The sequence below is a fragment of the Drosophila nasuta genome, chromosome 2L (assembly GCF_023558535.2).
Source record: "Drosophila nasuta strain 15112-1781.00 chromosome 2L, ASM2355853v1, whole genome shotgun sequence".
Classification (NCBI taxonomy): Eukaryota; Metazoa; Arthropoda; class Insecta; order Diptera; family Drosophilidae; genus Drosophila; species Drosophila nasuta.
In genome coordinates this window covers 16429272-16450748 of record NC_083455.1, presented here as the reverse complement: position 1 = coordinate 16450748, position 21477 = coordinate 16429272, and the positions used below count along the sequence as shown (strand labels likewise).

At 38.0% G+C, this 21477-nt stretch overlaps 3 protein-coding genes and 1 long non-coding RNA gene across 4 annotated transcripts; 3 read left to right on the top strand and 1 right to left on the bottom strand.

Annotated features, from left to right (window-relative positions):
• Nucleotides 1-28: 28 nt before the first annotated feature.
• On the top strand, nucleotides 29-1738 carry LOC132783670 (elongation factor Ts, mitochondrial). The gene is made up of 3 exons (XM_060788995.1): nucleotides 29-530; nucleotides 595-843; nucleotides 1124-1738. Exons 1-3 carry the CDS (start codon nucleotides 363-365, stop codon nucleotides 1649-1651), a joined length of 945 nt encoding a protein of 314 aa, XP_060644978.1. The 5' UTR covers nucleotides 29-362; the 3' UTR covers nucleotides 1652-1738.
• On the bottom strand, nucleotides 1371-4009 carry LOC132783677 (uncharacterized). The gene is made up of 3 exons (XR_009632178.1): nucleotides 3839-4009; nucleotides 3487-3739; nucleotides 1371-1937 (listed from the first exon to the last, which is right to left on the bottom strand). It is a non-coding gene; the product is annotated as an uncharacterized LOC132783677 (long non-coding RNA).
• LOC132783672 (uncharacterized) lies at nucleotides 2665-3709 on the top strand. Its single transcript, XM_060788997.1, has 2 exons — nucleotides 2665-3162; nucleotides 3492-3709. The coding sequence occupies exons 1-2, from the start codon at nucleotides 2787-2789 to the stop codon at nucleotides 3707-3709; spliced, it is 594 nt and encodes a 197-aa protein (XP_060644980.1). The 5' UTR covers nucleotides 2665-2786.
• A 113-nt stretch (nucleotides 4010-4122) lies between the features above and the next one.
• Nucleotides 4123-21173, top strand: LOC132783663 (villin-like protein quail). Its single transcript, XM_060788985.1, is given in 9 exon segments — nucleotides 4123-4856; nucleotides 17641-17850; nucleotides 17911-18113; nucleotides 18177-18840; nucleotides 18842-19123; nucleotides 19601-19942; nucleotides 19944-20642; nucleotides 20700-20891; nucleotides 20962-21173. Coding segments are annotated over 9 exon segments (2733 nt in total). The 5' UTR covers nucleotides 4123-4829; the 3' UTR covers nucleotides 21076-21173.
• Nucleotides 21174-21477: the final 304 nt, after the last annotated feature.

The following is a 21477-nucleotide window of genomic DNA, read 5'->3' as shown; positions in this document are numbered from 1 at the left end:
TGTGTGAGAAATTGAAACTAAAAATGACCGAAAAAGAACAACAACAAAATTAAAAGCACGGAAAACAAGTATTGCACAAGCAATTTCACACCGCGTTTATTGTTATTGTTAAATTAAGGCGCCTCAACGCGTTTATTACGATTAATTAAAGACCACAGCAGCCGGTGTTTGCTGCACTATCAACTGTTTGAAAACAAATGCAAATCACAAATTAGAAAAATTGATTTAACAAATAGTAAACCCAACAACCTAGGCAACAACCATCAGCACATTTTTTTTGTTGCCCATAGCAGCAGTAGGCTAGTGCAACAAGTAAAACAAGTAAATTAGAAAAAAAGCCATAGATAAATTCTCAATTAAGTATGTTGCTGCAAAAGTTTCTCGGACGTACTCTTCACACCACGCGGCGCTTTTATGCCGCCGGCGCTGGTTTGGAGAAGAGCGCGCTGTCGGCGCTGCGGAAGAAGACCGGCTACACATTCGCCAACTGCAAGAAAGCGCTCGAGTTGCATAACAACGACATCAGCCAGGTGTGAGGAAGGGATATGTTATTAAGTGTGTAACAACTAAACCTTTATCTCTTATTCATTGCAGGCTGAGAAATGGCTGCACGAACAGGCGCAATCAATGGGCTGGTCCAAGGCCACCAAAGTAGCAGATCGTGTCACCACACAAGGATTGGTTGGCGTGCTCATCAATGGCAATCGTGGCGCCATGGTGGAGTTGAATTGTGAGACGGATTTCGTGGCACGCAACGATACGTTTAAGCGCTTCGTGGATCACGTGTCGCGCATTGTGCTGCACTACACGGATCAAACGGAGTTCGACGGTGACATCTGGAAGGTAACCAACGAGATACATTTATAACCATCCTATGGATAGGAAGTAGAAGTTTGTGTGTGATGACATTATCATATAGACACGTTCATTTATCTTTCTTTATGATCCAGATCCCACGTCACAGAGTTAGACATAAACACTTAAGTTTACTTTAGAATTTAGATCCTGCACCGTTAATATCAAAACCACAAGTGTGGAGCTAGAGTATTTACTCTTGAGTTATATATTATATATATAAGATATATCTCAACATATTAATCTGTAAATTCTTGTTGCTTTGCAGCTTGGCTTTGATGCGGATGCTCTGAAAAATCTGGAAACGCCGCAAGGCGGCAATCTGGCCGATCATCTGGCGCTGCTTATCGGAGCCATTGGCGAAAACGCAAGCATACGACGTGCCCTCTGTTTCAAGGTCAACAACGATCTAATGCTTACTGGCTATGCGCATCCAGCGCCCACCAATATCACGACCACACAGAATATTACCCAGGTGGGAAAATATGGTGCCATTGTCGCATTTCGTGCACGTGACTTTGAGGATCTGGAAGTGCAAAAGGGAATTTGTCAGCAAATTGTTGGCATGAAACCCATCAAAATTGGCGAATATGGCAAGGATAAGCCGGCGGAGAATAAAGATGATGAGACGTGTCTCATTTATCAGGAATATCTGCTCGATGCCGATAAGACGGTGGGCGAAGTGCTCAAAGAGCGCGGCGTTGACATCGTTGACTATCATCGATTCGAGTGCGGCGAGCCATCAAAACGCGATCTCAAAGATCTGCTGCAGGCCCAGCAGCTGAACAGCAATTGAAGAACAATTCGAACTTGACTCTGTAGCATCCAAAATTTTGTTGTACACCTTTATTGTTAAACTCGTAAATTCTAGCCACCATAATAACAAATTCTGGAAAACAAAAAAACACGCTTCCAGGTGCCTCTTTCTATTTCAATTCCATGCGTCACCGTCGTCATGCCCCACACGTTGTGCTCGCTTTGGGGGTAGAACGAATCCAAGTATCTGCGTGCGGGAAGCACGCTTGACCGCCTGCCACACTGCTCCGACTCTGTCTCTGTCTCTGCCAAGCACCTACAACCAACTGGCATTAAAGCCAAAAAAAAAGAGAATGCCCGGTTTATGAATGAGTTTTATTCAACTGCCGCGTAATTACCCGCACGTCACTTCTTTGTGCCCCAAATGAGATGTGCGGAAACATACTATGCAACACACAGACATAGGTGTTGTTAGTGTAACAGAACCTCGCCGCGTCGAAAAATACAAAAATATGCAATGAGAGTAACCCTCCACCAAAAACACTCTTCTGGTCTTTGCATAAAAAGTAGGAAGTGCTGTCAGGTTTCCCCTAAAAAACCAAACTGCGAAAAAAGTACTTTGAATAGAGACCATGGTAAAACTTTTTCTTAGGGTGAACCAAAGAGATTATCGTTGAAACGCCAGCAGGAAATGTCTTTCATCTGTTGCTGATCTTAGAGCCTAACTGTTAATAATTTTAAAAAAAAACATCTTGTACATTTGGGAATTTTGGTTTTTATTGAAAGAGAACGTTCCCCAGTTGAACTACAACTAACTGATAGAAGCCATACCTTAAATACCGTACCATCTAGCTATCAGAAATATTCTTTTCTATAATATGTAATTCAAAATTCTATGATTACATTTGAATACAAATTTCCTATATGTATTTAATGCTATTCTTCTATTCTACTTATTGCATTTACAATTAGAAATTATGAAATTTCGTTTTGCATTGTTTCTCGATTTGATTTAGTTCACTTTTCCAGTTCCATTCCCGGATGATGGGTTCCCCAATTTCATTTTGAACTAAGAGAGCTGTCAAATATTATTGTTTGTCAAATGCTTGTCAAAAATTATTGTTCAGTCATCAAAGTAGGCTTTTAGTTTGGTGCAATCGAGAATAGCTTATGAAATGGACTTTATGGATCTGGATTCATTTCGTCAGAGATATAGCGATATAACTGTCACAGCTGTGCCATCTGTACCGAAATCAACTAATTCCGAGGAAAACCTAGATGAAGTGGAAAATAACACTGTGGAAGCAATTCAAATGGCACCACCAACACCACTTGTGGAAATCATACCACTAGGAGCAGCAACTTTCGCTCCCTCCTCTTCGCACCATACGCGCAGCAAGTTGCAACAGCAACAAAAAATGGCAGATGCCACGGCCTATGCTAACGAATACAAACAAGTGCTGGCCAAGCTGGAGTACACCAAGTTTGTGCAGGCCCAGCTCCAAATGATGTCCCTGACCACCAATGGAGCTGGAGGAGGAAATGCAACGGGTAAGTTAAGATTAATTCGTATTAAGTAGTCTTTGAATATTGTATAACTTCTAAACTAGAAGGAATTGAAAGAGCTTTTTAATTCAAGGACACATGTAAATTCAATACAAATAAACAAATCTGACTGCTTTAAATGCATTCACATTATTGAATTATTTTTGTTGTTGGGTCTACAATACTTATGAGGAGAAATGTTCGTGTTTCACTGTACCTTAATATTAGATATAATCCAATAAATTGGATAAGCTCTAAAAATACATACATATTCTATACAAACTATAAATAATTGGTATGCAATTGAATTTAAATCGAATTTATATTTACCACAGAAACGCCCAACATAGTGGATGTCTATGGCAGCCTGTTGCGGACCATAGCAGAGATGCAAAGCAATTTGGGACCAACAACAATTGGATTGCGTGCCCCAAAGGAGCGCCTGTTGCGTGACATTGCCCAGGCACGTGTCCTTGTGCGGGAGTGCATTCTCTTGCTCATGCGCGACCAGCAGCAAACAGTAATCGTAGAAGAAGCCACTCAACGTCAGTGACGTCAGCTGGCAACGCTTTAATTACTTCAACTTTTGTTTTAGTGTGCCATAGTCATAAAAAAAAGAAAAACAAAAAAGTACATCAATGTATGCGTGTGTTTCCGAGAACCTTATAGAATTTCTACTTACCGTATGTACACACTGGCGGTTAACACTACAACGCCAACAACAACAGTAAACAAAGCGAGGAGGGAAAAAAAGTGTCTGCCGAAAAGGGTCACAAAACTTAGCAACGACGCTGCCGCCAACGCCGCAGTTGACGCCGACGTCGGCGTCGAAGCTACGCTTGCCTTGACATGCGACCGAAAGCCTCGCTTCAATTGAAGTCATCAACAAGCAGCAGCAGCAGCAGCAATAGCAGCAGAGGGGACGTTGCGTTCAGTTCAGTCGTAAGCCGACTTTTCACGGGTTAAGCCACGCTCACGCATTTTCAATTGTTTTGTGTGCTTGTGTTTAATAAGAGCAGTTGCCTGCCTTTTGTGCTTCCGTTTACAATTCGGGTTAATTTGTTTGGAAAGTGCGAAAGAGCTTTTATTTCCGCTGCACAATTTTCGCAAGAAATTATGAATTACGCAAAAAGCAGCAGCAACTACTACATCAGCAACAATAACAAACGTTAATTATAGCACACGATCTGAATCTGCACACGCGCGCGCTCTCTCTTTCTATCTACCTTTCTCTCACTTGCTGGTTCGCTCTCCCAATTTGTAAGTGTGTACACATTGTCGAGTGTTTTGTGTAACGGTAAATTTGCGAAAATAGCAAAGCAAAGCGAAGCTAAGAAAAAGACGCCGCTCTCTGCTTTGGTGACAGCTCTAAAGGAGTGCGAAAAAGATTTAAATTGTTTTTAATTTGTTGGTGTTGCACTAATTGGGGAGCGGCACTTGTAAGTCTCTTTTGTATGTGCAACAACTGCTGGCGCAACAGCAACACTGCAACACAAACATCACAACAACAATACCAAACAACTGCAACAATAGCCATAAAAAAGACAGCTGCTTTGCTGCATTTGTCGCTTGCAGTTTGTCTTCATTTCGCTTTTGTGCTTTGTGTTTTTGCATGACAACAACAACTACAATAAAGACGACGTCTAAAACAACCGCGAATTAGTGCGAACAAAATGCCACCGTTTAACTTCATTAAGCAGGTGAGTGTGAAAATAAGCATTAAAATGCTGATTTATTGCATGTGCTAACAATGCTATTAAAACTAACTACATACATACATATGCATGAAGACATCTTTAAATTGTACATATTTACCAATGTACATTAATTGGTACTTTAATAGCATAATCAAAGATACCGAATGTACACACAATACAGTATGTCAAGAAACTCTTTACACACTGAAAAAAACACATATTTTTTGACTTTGCATGCAAAAATAACGCCTTTAATTATTATTTTTCAATATTTTTTTAATGCAGATCTATTATTTAGCAAATTTCAAATTAGTATGTACAAAAATAAAAACAATACAACGAAAGGGAAAATTTTAAATCAACAAAATATGAGTTTACACATTTTTGACACTGTCAAGAAAGTGTTTACACACTTTAGTTTTCGATTCTGTTTTGTTCTATTTTTCGTAAAAACTGTACTTTATTGTTATCTATGCTTATGCACTATTCGCTATTTTTGCATTCCTTTTCATTAAATTGCGAAATCTTGCTACGCACTTGTCAAAAAGCTGATTTTTAAATTATTTGACATGCCTGGAGCTGGTTTGACTTTTGACGTTACCCAATCGACTTATTATAGTCACCAAATTGGAAAATCTGTAGTTTAGCTAGTGGAGCTTATTGGGGTATCGCAAAAAATAATTTATAATGCTCCAAATCGAGCCGAAAATTAAGACAAACTGCAAGCAAAGTGTGGAAATGGTCGAAAAATGGATATTGACGAGCGGCCAGACCGCCTTATTATGGGCATGGTTCGTCAAAACCCCCAAATTTTGATCAGGACCCATGCTAAGGAGTTGGAAGAAGGGTGTGGCACGGTCGTTTCGCATGAAACCATCCGTCAATTGATTCTGTGGAGCAAATTCTATTTTCCCAATTTTACTGTCAGAATGATGTTGCGCTGATGTAAGGCTGTTAACGGCTTGTGCCATACTCTAGTTGGTCCATCATTGTAGTATAGCATTTTTTTGGTTTGGACATAGAATACGACGTCATCCCAATAGTTGTCCGGCGTGATTTTCATGTTAAAAGCCAAAATTTAAGCGTTTTCAACATTTACTTTCGAAAGCAGCGGCTTCTTACGCGCAACCGTTTCAACGGTTGAAGAGTGTTTGCTCCGCAGAATTAGTTAGCGGACGGTTTCATGTGAATTGACCGTGTCACACCCTTCTTCCAACTCCTTGGCATGGGTTCTGATCAAAATTTGGGGGTTTTGACGAACCATGCCCATAATAAGGCGGTCTGGCCGCTCGTCAATATCCATTTTTCGACCATTTCCACACTTTGCTTGCAGTTTGTCTTAATTTTCGGCTCGATTTGGAGCATTATAAATTATTTTTTGCGATACCCCAATAAGCTCCACTAGCTAAACTACAGATTTTCCAATTTGGTGACTATAATAAGTCGATTGGGTAACGTCAAAAGTCAAACCAGCTCCAGGCATGTCAAATAATTTAAAAATCAGCTTTTTGACAAGTGCGTAGCAAGATTTCGCAATTTAATGAAAAGGAATGCAAAAATAGCGAATAGTGCATAAGCATAGATAACAATAAAGTACAGTTTTTACGAAAAATAGAACAAAACAGAATCGAAAACTAAAGTGTGTAAACACTTTCTTGACAGTGTCAAAAATGTGTAAACTCATATTTTGTTGATTTAAAATTTTCCCTTTCGTTGTATTGTTTTTATTTTTGTACATACTAATTTGAAATTTGCTAAATAATAGATCTGCATTAAAAAAATATTGAAAAATAATAATTAAAGGCGTTATTTTTGCATGCAAAGTCAAAAAATATGTGTTTTTTTCAGTGTGTAAAGAGTTTCTTGACATACTGTACGTCTGTCCCACTTGCGCACGAAAGGTAATTGCAAAGCAGAAAACAAAAACAATCGCATTGCAAGAAGAAGAAATGTAACCAAATTTACATAGTCATGTTCAAGAGAAGGGTTCATTTCTAGGTTTGAGTCTCGCTTTTCAAACGTGAGCATAGAAAACGTATTTGTAGATCATGACATTTCTATTCAATTTAAAGTACCGTAGAAGAAAATCTAACCAGACACGTTCTCCACATATTCAGTATTTCGACAAACATAGTTTTATGTTGACATACTTTAATTCATAATGAACTAATTACCCAAATGCTTTAAAAATTACATTTTGTTGTAATATCAACAATAATTAATTGCTTGTATTAATACGTTTAATTGAGAGGTAATTGCCTATAGTTAGTCGCTAGATTACGTTCAATAGATGTCAGCTAATAATAATAATTTATCTATGTAATATTAGATAATGCAACATAACTTGTTAATTATTTGATTATTCATAAATGGTGCGATTTCTATGTGTCGACAGATTAAATTTAAGAGACGTGAAAAAATAATTTACTTGATATAGAGTTTATGCAAGCTTTAAATAGAAATTATTTTATTTTGTATAGAAAAATCTAAGAAGAGAAGAATTTCCAGAAAGTATACATGTATATCAAATAGATCGAATTCGAATATTAGAATTTCTTTTACTGTATTTCATCACTTTATGCTTGATAAATTGCCTCTTCAATAACGAAGTATTTATAGAAAAGATATCTAGAGGCAATCTACTGTCTGTTCAAAATAACATTCAGATAAAATATCAATAACAAGTAATATTCCAATAGTAACACAAGTTGTCGTAGAAATGCTACCGTTAGATAGCTGCAAAATATCGATGACACACAACTCTATTCTATATATAAAACGAGGAGTCATATTCTGGAAGAAATCAAGCAAAACGTGTCTAATTAGCAAGGCAAACTTTGAAGAGAAAACAAACACTTTGAACACGTTACACAATTTGAATATACACCCGAAACTCGATGGGATGCTATGAAAATAGATTTATGTATCTTGAATGTGAATGTGAACGAAAAGCACAGCTGGAAATGGGAGACGCGGCTTTTGTAATTAAGCGTGTCTGCTACTGATCCGATGCCCAGATAGATGCTTAGAGATAGCTTCCGGTGATTAGACAACCCAACAAGACCAAAAAAAAAGAACGAACACGAAGAGGTCGGCCATAAAGGTGGGAATAATTTCTACGGCTAGCAAACACTGCAGACTAGACCAAGAGCTTTCTAATTCTACAAATTTTTTTGATGGGCCAGACCCAGTTGTCTACCATCTAAGATCTCAGATCTACTTGCTCTCCGGGCACACAATGCAAATGGTCAGCAATGGACTGTGTTTTAGAGGCTAGTCAAAATGGGGATGTGATCATATTTTGTTTTTTTCTCTTTTGGGTTTGCTCTGCCTTTGTCTAATGAATTTCCAAGCCCATTAAAGTAGCATTTTTGTTTAATTTGGAAGGTTTTTCTTTTTGGGCCGTGTGATAATTAAGATGAATGACCCCCGCCGAGAGAGCGAGATAGAAGAATAGGTAAACTAGTCTCTTTCTTTCTGGTCTTTTTTTTTTGGTTAGAAAGTTATTGCACCATAACATTTGAAGGCGAGGTTTTTAGCTCCAGCTCCCGATGCTGAGCTGAACTGAACTGAACTGGAATACTGGAGGGTTTATCTCGACGCGGCTCAACTGTGCCGGGCCATATATTTGCATTTTTTAGTATGGGCCAGGTTAATTGCATGTTAAATAACTGTTAAATAACGGTTACTGTACATCTGCAGCAGCAACATGAGCAGCCACAGCAGCTGTTGCTCTCGCTTGTTTGACTGTTATGGGTTAACTTCAAGCAATTGTTGTTCAACTTCTTGTGCAATCACTCCACTGTCTGACTGTCTGACTATCTGGCTGCCTGCCCTTTTGCTTGCCTGCTTTCTTTGCCAGTCGAGCACCCACAATGTAATACCATAATACACGGTACCTGAAATTATTTTGAACTTTGTCTTGCAACTCGCACCCACATCTCAAAAGCTTTCGGCGTGGGAAGACAGACAACAGACAACAGCAGCAACATTAACAACAGCAACATCAACCACAAACTCCTTCTTCATCGCCACTTGAGAGAGATTTTGTCAGTTGTCTTGGATTTATTTTCGATATGCTCACAATTACCAATCGGATCCTAACGGTAGCAAAAACAAAATCCAACTCCAAATCCAGAGAAATGCAACAAATTTCCTAAAATGAGTTTCCTCCTCCTCTTCGATAAATCTCTTATCTTTGGTTGCCTTTCGAATTCGAATTGATTAATCGCGGCGCTTGGCTTATGCATTATCAAAACAAATTAACAATTCGTAATGCTGGTCTTAAATGCATTTTCAGCACAATAAAGCCAATATATTTTATTATTATTACTGTTAGCATCGAACTCGTTATGACTTCATCCCGAATCGAATTTTAGTTACTCTTTTATTCAGTGTTGCGTTTTGTTTACCTTTTTGTATGACAACAATAGCTATAATTCCATTTTCTATTTTCAAAATTTATTATTCTTGTTTGTTTGTTATGGTGACATAACTCTTTTTATTGCTTCTGCTTTTTACTGAAATTCGAATGTTGATAGAAAATTGAATTATGAAAGAGGTTTGGTAGTAATATTGGTAATCGAACTAAATTTTGTAGATTTTGGGAATATTGCACATAACTAAAATTTGTTCTTTAAATAGTAATTATTTTAAAAATATATTGTTTTATATATTATTTTAAAGGCATCAAGTTTGCCATGAAGTTCAGTTAAGATTGTTTTAAAAACATAATTTTGAATTGCAATTAATTTAAATGAGAAATCTGTAAAGAGATTTAGATCAAAATACTTCAGTTCAGTTCAGCTTATATTATTCAAAATCTTTAGTATAACTCTTGATAGGAAATTTTTAAGACGAATTATATATGAAAACTCGAAAGTCTTAAGCACCATTAAACACTTCTTCAAATCAATTAATTACAAAGAGGTAACCACTTTTGTATTGAACCACTTTGTGAAGTAACTTTCAAGTGCACACACTTTTGGACAAGATCATTAAATTCCACACATCACACACCTGATGACATATTCAGTGTATTTACAACTGGAAAACAAAACGCAAAAAAGAAAAAGAATTACAGAAAAAGAACACATTTCCATTTGTGATGGAAACAGCTGTGGTCATGTGGTTGTCTATTAGAGTTGTCTAGTCTGGTCTTGGCCTGCTCTGTGCGCTGGCAATTAACCACAGCATGGGGAATCAGAATTGGAATTGGAGTCGCAGTCGCAGTCGGGGCAGCGTGTTTGCCATAGTTTAGCCATCTTCAGAGAGATGCGCAGCATTTGCTGTTGTTGTTGTTGTTGTTGTTGGTTGGCTAATGAAAAGGCCAGCTGAAGCTGAGAGTGTGCGAATGAAAGAAAAACACAAATCGGCACAATCACCGCTAGCGGGGCTAAAAGCAGATGGAATACTAAAGAAAAATCAAAGCGGTACATTTTGCTCTGAACGTGCTCCGGTTGTTCCTCCCCTTTCGCCCCTTCTTTGATATTTCCCTGCTCTTGCCAATCGCAGTCAGGTTGTAGAGTTGTTGTTGCAATTGTTGTTAGCCAGTAAGTAAAATGCATTTAATACGCTGGCATTGTTTAAACTTTACGTAAATGTCGTTAATGGGTGTTTGTCTTGAGGTGAGTCTACACAGACTGCATAAGAAAATTCAAAGGAAAAACCAAAGCAAACACAATAAGATTGTTGCAGACCAAAAACATAACAACAACAACAGAAATGAAAAGAAAAGGAAAAGTCAATTGTTGTGTCTTGACGTGTGTAATTACCATAAATTGTAAATTACATTTTTCATCATATTTTGCAGTTTTATTTTGTTGAAATTTTTTCTTCTTTTCAATATGCTAAAAGTCGCACATTTCCAATGGCAAATGCTTTGCATTTACATTTTGCTTTCATTTTTTTTACCTCCATTTTTCGTTTTGGTTCACGCCTCAACCTCAACGGTTGATTGAACTTGTCAGAGTCGAAGTTGAAGTCAAAGTCTGCGATCTATTTGAAAATGTTGCAGAGGGAAAATATGTGTGAGCCGATGCGGTTTGTTTTTGTTTTTGTTTTTTTGAAAGGCAGCATTATTGTTGCACTCGAACCAATATAACAATGGTCAGGCGTTACAGATACAGATACATTTACAGATACAAATGCAACAACAGAAATCAGATACAGATACATGTACTCAGTTGAAGACCCAAGGCGCTTACTACTTAGTATATAGGCCCATTAGCGTCTTTCACGCTTCACACAAATACTTTGACTCATTAAGGAGCCGTCGAGCAAAGCGATTACCAACATTTTGGCTTAATTGCGTTCAAATCCAAAAAAAAAAAAACTACAAAACAAAACATCAAATTGTTAAACAAATCATAAAGCAAGTTCGCCAACATTTCAAATGCTTTTCACCGGGAAATTGACACAGACACATAGCAGAAAGAGAGAGGAGAGTAGAGATGGGGGAATCTCCATTGTTTCCCTTGGGCTCTGCGACTAATGATTATAGACGATGCGTCGTTGGGCGATCGAACTGACAGTCGGTCTATCTCTTTTATGCATAAATCATAAAAGTAAATGCCCAGCCAAGCAAAGCAGCTGACAAACCCATCGGAAACCTGATAGTTGCCATCCATCTATCTATCTATCTGTCGTTGAAGTAGTACTTATGTTTACCTCCTCTCACTATATACAATGCATGATTGCATATGGAAAATGTCAATACAACAAGTGGCTAATACGGAAGACAAATAAGCTTAAAGCGACTAACAAATATGCTTTTTGGCCAGGAACTGCCTCTCAAAAAAGCTAATTAAATTTATTAAACTAACAACAGTGAAAATTAATCTTCAGCGATTGCTTTTTTAAGGAGAGGAAATTACGTTAGAGTTTAATGAGGTATTCAAATTATTTTGGATTGCTAAAATCGTAGAAAACAATCTTAAAATACATCCTTAAATTATAAATCAGTGCTGAATGTTGAAAATAATTTCTAATTAATAGCAAACCAATTTTACTAAGCTCAATTTATTGAGTTAAGAGTAGTGAGAATTAATGTTGAGCGATTGTCAATTTAAGGACAGAAAATTTCATTAAACTTTAATAAGATATTCAAATTATTGCTAAAATCACATAAAAAATGAATATTGAAAATAATTTCTAATAAATATCAAACCAATTTTACAAAATCTTAATTTATTGAGTTAAGAATAAGAAGGAATTAATGTTAAGCAATTGTTATTTTAAGGACAGAACATTCCACTAAAGTTAAAATATATTTAAATAGGCATTCTAATTATATTAATATGCTACTATGCTATGCGACTATATTTCTAATAAAAAGCTTTTAATATTCATCTCCTAATTCAAGAAACGTAGGCGAAAGCAGTTTGAAATAAATACCAAACTAATATTTACATAGATTGATCTTAGAACACTAAAATATATAATTTTAAAAATATTAATTTGAAGAACTCATAGCCAACATTTTGTTTAGTAGTTTATAGCTCTAAGCAATGTTTTAGATGCTGTGCTCTGCACAATTAATTAATTGTAAAAAAAAATTCTCTATAATTATAACGTAGCTCTTGCAAGATAGATGCTCTGGTCTTTAAAATTCAAAAATGAAAAGATTTCAATTTTTTCTATATTTATAAAGTAAGTAAATATGTATACATATTTACACAAAAATCATATGACACCTCAATAACAATTCTTCCATCTCTAAATTAGAATCTTAATATTGAGCAAGTTTCAAACTCTTCTTCTAAAGAATTGTCACCTCTTTGCCAGCTCAATCATAAGACTCTTTGTGTTTTTAGTAAGTGCAAGTACTTAGAGGGTAATGCCAGAATAACAACTATCCCTTTTTTTTTTTGTATGTTTGTTTATCTATCTGTTACTTATATCAAGTGGCATTATGCACATGGCTAATGTTCCGTTGGCTTTAAGCTTGCTCTGCATTGCCTCCTCTCACTGTTCAGAAACCACAAAGTAAAATGCTGCGCTTTCTGCGCTTTTCTCACTTTTCTTAGAGCCAAAGACACATAACTGATAATTTCATTCATGCTACACTCCCAACTCGCGACTCCCGACTCACAATCGCAGTTAGAGTTAAACTCCAAGACGAAGAATTGGCTTCGTCGTTGTCTTCGTTGTCGTGTCTGAGTCACAACCAAAAACGCTTCCCAGTTGGCTAAACTCGTGTGTCTCTTGGCCATAAACTTGGTGGCTCGGCATTTGCGTCGACCAGTCTGCATTTGGCTTTCTGGCAGCGACTACGCACTCGGTCGCCGGTCGAGTAGCAGCAGCAGCTTTACCAGCCAGTTACCAACTTTTTCAACCCGTTACCCATCACTCAGTCAGTTGGCAGTCTCCTCGCAGTGCTCTTCTTAACGGTTTCGTTTCCACAACGTCGCGAATCTCACGCGAGTGGCAAGATTGTGAGAAAGGTGCCTCGATTTTCCTCGATCTTTGATTCATTGGACTTCTAATCACTTTTACTACAATTTATTTACTCTACCAAATTCTCAAGTAAACGATAAACAAAAAAAAAACAATATTTTAATCATAAAAATAACAAAAAAAAAGTACGCAAAAATATAAGAAAACACAAAACAAAAAAAAGAGAAATAGTTCAAATTTGTGGTGCGCGTAAGAAAATCGAGTTTGGAAAAGGATTTCACTTTGAGTGCTCGCCGGCAATTGAAAACTAGTTCAAGGCTGCCTACCTGTTGCTCTCTAATATTGCAAGAGCCAGTCGAATAACGACAGCGACAGCGACAACAGCAACTCCAACTGCAACTGCAACAACAACGGCATCAACATGGAGCTAACGTTGTCACCAAAAGAAACGGTATTTACTTTACAGGCTTTTCATTATGCATACTTATGTCTGACTGTCTTCTATCTTTGCCTCCCCACTATCCCCACAATCAAATCCAACTGTCTCTTTCAAGTTGACTCCATCTAAGCCGACAAGTTAATTTCTAGCCTCTTCTCTCTCTGTCTCTCTCTTTCTATCTCTTTGGCAATTACAAGCTGATAATTATTACTGGTATCTATTCGCTTTATATATTATCATTGCATTAAGTGCATTCGTAACGTTTATTCGATTTATTTGATGTTTGGACAGCGCATAACACGCTTTTAAAAAAAGGTTTTGAGTTTGCACAGAAACAGAGAAATTGTATTTATTAATGTCAACACAAAGTGTTTGGCCTTTATGGTTGTTTATATTATGTCATTAAATTAAAGTGCTAATCTTGAAGAGGAAATTTCATTATACTTATGTTGCAGATTCAAAAAACTGCGTTTAATTAGGAAAATACAATGTAAGTTGTATTAATTTTGATTATAAAGTACATATATTTAACGTCTTCAAATAATTCCTAAATAAAGTGTCAAAATTCCATAAATTTTGTAATATCATGAAATATATATATTTTATTTTTAGTAAGAAAAACAAACTAATTTGTTGGAAATATTTATACCCGCTACCCATAGGGTAGAAGGGTATTATAACTTTGTGCCGACAGGAAATGTATGTAACAGGTAGAAGGAGGCATCTCCGACCCTATAAAGTATATATATTCTTGATCAGCGTCAACAGCCGAGACGATCTAACCTTGTCCGACTGTCCGTCTGTGTGTCTGTCCGTCTGTCCGTATGAACACCTAGATCTCAGAGACTATAAGAGATAGAGCTATAATTTTCGATAGCATTTGTTATGCTTGCACGCAGATCAAGTTTGTTTCAAATTTTTACCACGCCCACTTCCGGCCCGCAAATCAATAAAATCGAATAACAAGCATAATTGTAAAGTTAAGGTTGTGATTTTGGCATATATAATAATAACTATAGTTATGATTCCTGAAAATTTGGTTGCGGTCAGATAAAAATTGTCGAAGTTATTAAAGAAATACTTTTGTATGGGCAACAACGCCTACTTACTAGGCGTCTTAGTTGCTTTGACTGACAATCTGGAATCTATATCGATATTTTTAGTATATTTGCAGTATATTCGGTATATTTTGAGAATAATACCGCAAAATATATTGCTTTTAATCAAATTGGGTAGCGGGTATCTCACAGTCGAGTACACTCGACTGTAGCTTTCTTACTTGTTTTTCACTAAAACTAGTTTTTGAGATTTGATATATATATTTAGCGTCATTAAATAATTCTTAAATAAAATTTGAAGCTCAATAAATTTTGTAATTTAATGAACCATTTTATTTTTGGTAAACGAAACAAAATATAAGTCCTTTGTTGTGAATATTTTTCACTCAAACTTCTTGTTGAGATAAACTCAGGATTTATTTTTACGAGTCACGCTTTTTCTATAATAAACATTAAAAAAACCTAAAGAAATTAATTTTCTTTAGTATATATAAGCATAATTAAATCTAGTTTATCTCTAAACACTAAACCATTTATAATTCTAGACAAATTAGAACCATTAACGAGACGATAAACACGAGTTTCATAATTACATTCAGAAGTTTTCAGTTTCGTTTATCGCATTTATATCATCTGTAATGTATGCACGTGAATGTAATTCGCTTTCTTGGGGGTCTTTCACCTTTTTAATCTGGCAAATAGTTGTTATTTGTTTGTTTTAGTTAATTGCAATTAGAGAGACAGTACACAGAAAATCGCGTGTGTTGTATGTCGTGAGCTGTTGTTATAAGGGGACTCACATACTACGAAAAAATATTATATCATTTATATTTTAGGGGGGTGGAGGGCGACCAAAACCACAACTTAGCGTAATGAAATTTCTAACGAAAACGCTTTAATTTGTTAATTTGTAGTGATTGTAAAAAAAAAAACAGCGTGGATTTCTTTTCGTTTGCTGGCACTTTCTTAGAACATTTCTTGGACTGATGATGACACTAATTAATCTTGTGTTGTGTGAAAGTTGAAGAAACACATAGACTAATATCATCATGTGGAGCACAAAGTGTATAGCGGTATGTTCCAGTTTTGTTTTTTTTGTAGACATCTTTTTACGGCCAAGTGACAAATAGTAGTTTGGCTGTCAGCGCACAATCTTGGCTCCAATCAATCATAGCGTCAATTGCCAAACGATGCCTCACCATCTTCTCTCTTTCTATCTTCAGTCTTTATCAGCCCCAAAGTGCAATGTGGACCAAGCCAATTCACTTGCCATTTCCAGACATTAATTAAAATGTTTTGCGCGCAATTTGACGAATTTATTTATGTTATTTTATGTGACTAACAAAAGATATAAGAGAGCAGACGAAAAAAAAAATAACTCGAATAACAATTTCAATTATAATTGCTGCCTCTGATTTCTATAAAATGTCGTTTGGGCCTGATGATGAAGGCTGATGATGGTGGTGATGCCATCACCCAGCCAGGCGAAGCATGAACTTGTTTTTGGTCAATGAACACACGCTGGCTGGCAAATACATGGAAATGAAAATGGAGCTGGAAATGGAAATGGAAATGAAAATGTAAATAAAAGTTATCAAAGTGGATGGAAAGAAAAAAGTCAAAGACAAAGGTTGATTACGATTATTAATTAAATGAAAAAAAAGCCACAAGCTAATGACATAAAGATCTGTTAGCTGGTTGCGTAGTCGAAGAAGTCGCCGCCCCGAAAAAAAAAACTCCAAACACAAACTCAAACCACTTTCTTCCACTCGTTCCACACGCTCCATAAATAAATAAGAAAATTAATGTTTGATAAAAACAAAATACAAATAAACACAAAAAGAAAGAAAAACTGGCTGCGTAGAGTCAGAGTCGCAGTCGTCACTCTAGTACAGTTTTCACTATCACTTCAAATTGGAAAAGCCAAATGCAGAGCGTACACTGCCATCTCAATACCCGTCCCCGAATAATCAAAACTACTTTGTCTGGTTTTCTGTTGTCGATCAAGGCATCACAGACATCCACATCCTTCAGTCACAGCCGTCAGAGGCAGAAGCTCAACTGTTTTGTTCGCCTTGGGGCATTTGATGATAACTGTCGCATCGATTGAAGAGTGGACAACAATTATAGAGCGTTCGAAAGGTGTTTTAGTGTCTTCGAACAAGCTCTTTAAATGGCGCCTTGACAGCCGTCATTAAGCCACATAATTGAGGCGTGGAAATCAACAGCAAAATATGTGGTCTAACAAAATGCAGCTGCGAAAGTCGATCAGTTCGTTTCGTCAGGCTTTTCAAAGTGCAATTTAATAAGACTAGAGCATATAATAACTGTATTGGAGTTGCTTTCAGCTTAATAGCCAAGCTAACTTTATGTAATAGGCAATACACGCTTAAGAGTGTAGAAAATATGCAAAATAAATTAGGTCTAAATTGTCTTTGGGTCAATAAGAATATTGAAGTCAGCTTTACTAATTCCTTTTCTATTTGTTACAGTTTGGAATGTAGAATATTTAAATAATTATTTTAGAATTTAATCATTATTAATATTTGATGATATTTATTCATACTAAAATTAAAAATTGATCTGTAAGTGAAGTTTAATATTAATATTATATTAGCTTAAACCGTTTAACGCAATTAAGATTATGCGATTTTTATCTCAAAGCTGTCATATTAAAATGTAACAATATGGATACAATTTTATCCTAAAAAAAGCTATAAACAACTGACATATTGAAAGTTAAATTAATTATAAAAATTCATAAAAAACGTAACCAAAATATGAATACAATTTTATCGTAAAAGATACTATAATCTAACTCCAATTGATACTTTTTCATTTTTTAATATAAATAAGTAAATTTCCTAATTCAATTTCAAATAATTTTTTACAGGAGGTGCGTCCAAACACAATACCCGACTTGAAGGTGGATGCCACATTCCGTAAGGTGCCGAAGCATGCGTTAACCTTTGAGCTGTGGAAGATCGACGAGGATCGCTTAGAAGCCGTTGCTCGAGCACAATATGGAACATTCTACGATAACTGTGCGTACATCATTTATGCATCGAGTTTAGTGGGACACTATGCGAATCACGAGACCATCGTAAGTACTCTTTTTTATGGCAATTTCCATTCACAACTAATCTTTCTTTTCGATCACTAGACACGCGAGCAGAAGCCGAATGTGCCGTTGGAGCGTTACATACATTATTGGCTGGGCAGCAATGTCAGCGAACAGAATCGCTCGAATGTTGTGCACAAGATTCAGGAGCTGGACTCGTATCTAGGCAATGTGGCGTCCATTTATCGCGAGACGCAGAATCACGAAAGCGCACGCTTTCTCTCCTATTTCAAGAAGGGCTACGAGTGAGTAATCTTATATATTTAATCAGACTATAATCTAATAATGAATACTCTTTTCATTTCTAGTGTACTCTCTGGCGCCTTGATCAACTCAGTGCAAAAGGTGCGACTCTTTCAGCTGTACGGTCGCAAATGGCTGCGTGCCATTGAGCTGGCTGAGATTGAGTGGTCACACTTCAATTCGGATTACATCATGGTGCTGCAGATGGAGGCCATCACCTTTGTGTGGATTGGACGCTCGAGTGCCTCGATTGAGCGTCGAGGTGCGCTCGCTTGGGTGCAGCGACAGCGAGGCAAGGATTCTGGCACCATTTGCATCGTTGACGATGGCTACGAGCAGTCGATGAGTGCGGAGCACAAGCAGGCATGGAATATGGTGTTGCCACTGCAGCAACGTCGTGTCTTTCAATCCAATCAGCAGCTGGACAGCAACAGCTATGACTCCAAGACGAATGGCGATATCAATGGCAGCAGCAACAAGTTTCGCATTTACAAGTGCAATCAACGTGGGCGATTGCATCTCGATCAACTGGACGTGGGCATGCCCAGCAAGGATGATCTAAGCGATGCACATGGTGTCTATCTGCTCGACAACTATGGCCAAAGCATTTGGTTGTGGGTTGGCGCCCAAGCCACTCAAGCGGATGCTCTCACGGCCATAAGCAATGGACGTGCATTTGTGAAGAAAAAGAAGTATGCAAACAGCACGCTCGTGGTGCGTGTGCTCGAGGGGACAGGAACCCGTGGAGTTTAAGCGTTTGTTTGGCAACTGGCTGACTGTGTGGCAGGATAATACACGAGGCCACAAGCCTGTGTCCACCAAGTTTGGCAAATTGGATGCGGTTCTGTTGTGCGAACGCCCCAAGATGGCAGCGGACACACAGCTGGTGGACGATGGACGTGGCGAGCGTGTTTTATATCGCATCTTTGGCGATCAACTGGTCGAGCTGCCGGCCACCAAAGTGACGGTCTTCACCACCAACGCCTCCTATGTGGTCAAGTACACCGTTCAGGTGAGTGACCAACAAACAGCCAACACTTTTTTGATGTGTTGCCAATTGTGTTCGCTTTCAGCGCAGCGTTGTGGCTGTGGTTGTGGCATAAGCTTTACTCTTTTCATGTGTAAATTAAACATAATTGAAGAGGTGTTTTTAGGTAAGGGAAGTGTAAAAATGGTGAAGTAGAAAATTGAACTCTAAATTTATATTTACAAATTCATCTGAGCTAACATGGAACATGTTAAGGGAAAAGTTTAATTGATATGATCTTCAATTTGGTTTTTTTTTTCTATTAACTTATTATGCTAGTGTCTAAATCGCTTTTCAAGTAAAAGCTAAAGGTATTGCTTCTGTAACTCGCAGTATGCCTATTCAAATTTGTTTTTTTTTTCTAACCGAAATGAAGCTGAAAGTTAAGCAATTGATATGCAAAAAAGGTCTCACATATGCTGCAATAGATTGTTATTATTTTTATTATTATTTACTTTTCAGTGTGCCACCGTTGTGCCCGCTGATCTGGCTAGTGTGGGCGTCAAGAGCATCATCTATCAGTGGAACGGTTCGGAGGCATCGGCGGACACAATTGCCAAGGCAGATAGCTTTGCCATGACTAGTTTCGAGTCGATGCAAGGCGCGGAGGCGATGTTTGTGCAGCTCTACGAGTTCGATGAGACGCCGCATTTCTTGCAGCTCTTCGATGGCAAACTGATCATAATGCGAGGTCAACGCAGCGAGCTGCTGCACTCCAATAACAATCACAATTGGGACTTCAAAACCAATATTATGCTGGAGACCTTTTTGCTGAAGATCTATGGCGATGCCAGCTACAACTCCCAAGGCTGTCGAAGAGCATCCGTTGTCAGCGATCAGCTCCAAGGATTGCTATGTCATCAAGACGAGTCATGTGTGGGTCTGGTGTGGACAGAGCAGCACTGGCGATGCTCGAGAGATGGCCAAATCGGTGGGCGCACTACTGGGCGAAAGTTCGCTGATGCTGGAGGGCAAGGAGAGCAAAGAGTTCTGGCAATCGGTGTCAATGTACTTCAATCAGACGCTCGTCATCAATGGGCAATCGTGTGGCAGCAGCACTACGAGCAGCAGCAGCAGCGGCGCCGGCAGCATGTGCAACGGCAGCAACAACAGTGGCGGTGGCAATGGCAACATTTCGCCCACGTTGAGCAACAATTGCTACTTGAACACCACAATGCCAACGAAACCCAGACCGCCAGTGCAATTGTTTCTCGTCTGGTGGCAGCAGACACAATTGCGCTGCGAGGAAATATTGGGTTTTGAGCAAAAGGATCTCTGTGCCGACTCCACGTACATACTGGACACAGGCACCTTGGCTTATGTCTGGCTGGGCTCGAAGGCGTTGCGTCAGGAGCGCGATAAATACACTGCGATAGCACAAAGCTATGTACAGAATGCGCCATTTGGTAGACGCTCGGCCACAGCATTGGCTGTGGTGCGTCAATATGCGGAGCCCAATGTGTTTAAGGGTTTCTTTGAGACGTGGCACGATGAGCTGGGAAAGGCAAGAGAATGAGCGATAATCCTCACTTAATAAATAACTGATTCATTTCTTCCACAGAACTTTCTCAGCTACGAGCAGATGCGTCAGGAACTGGGCAGCGTGGCGCCCAGCAATGGTCTCAGTGAGGGCTCCGCTCTGCATCTGAACAACAATCAGAAGGACTTTGATGGCCACAAGAAGTATCCGCTTTCTGTGCTGGTGCAAGAAATGGATATGCTGCCACCGGAAATTAATCCGCTGCGACGTGAAGTTAGTTCAGATCTTTACTTTACAACTATTCAAACGGAATTAAATGTTTTTCTTCTCTCTTTTCTTGCAGGTTCATCTAACGCACGATGACTTTGTTGGAGTTTTTAAAATGTCCTTTTATGAGTTTGATGAGCTGCCCAAGTGGAAAAAGCAGGAGCTCAAGAAGCTCTACAAATTGTTCTAAGACAACTGGTCTCGCCAATCTCCTTCTGTATATAGTATATTTTAATCGGGCTTTTTAGTTATTTGGAGAAGTAATAAAGCCACTTATATATATAATTATATATATGCATGGTATATACTCCGAATTAATAGACTATAATTAAGCACTGCTGTTTTTTGAATTAAAACGAAATATATATTATGCGAACTGCACACAACACAATTTAAAGATGCGCTCATCTCAAGGATTTGTTTCCACCTCCGAGGAGTCCGGCTCATCGTCACCGGAACCTGTTGAAAATAAGCTGCAACTGCAAATGATTTCACCACGAAGCGAAGTCCACACTTACTTGGAAATATCAGTCCCATTATAAAGTCGAAAATGCCACCCAATAGATCCCAGAACATGCTTAATTTATGTGTG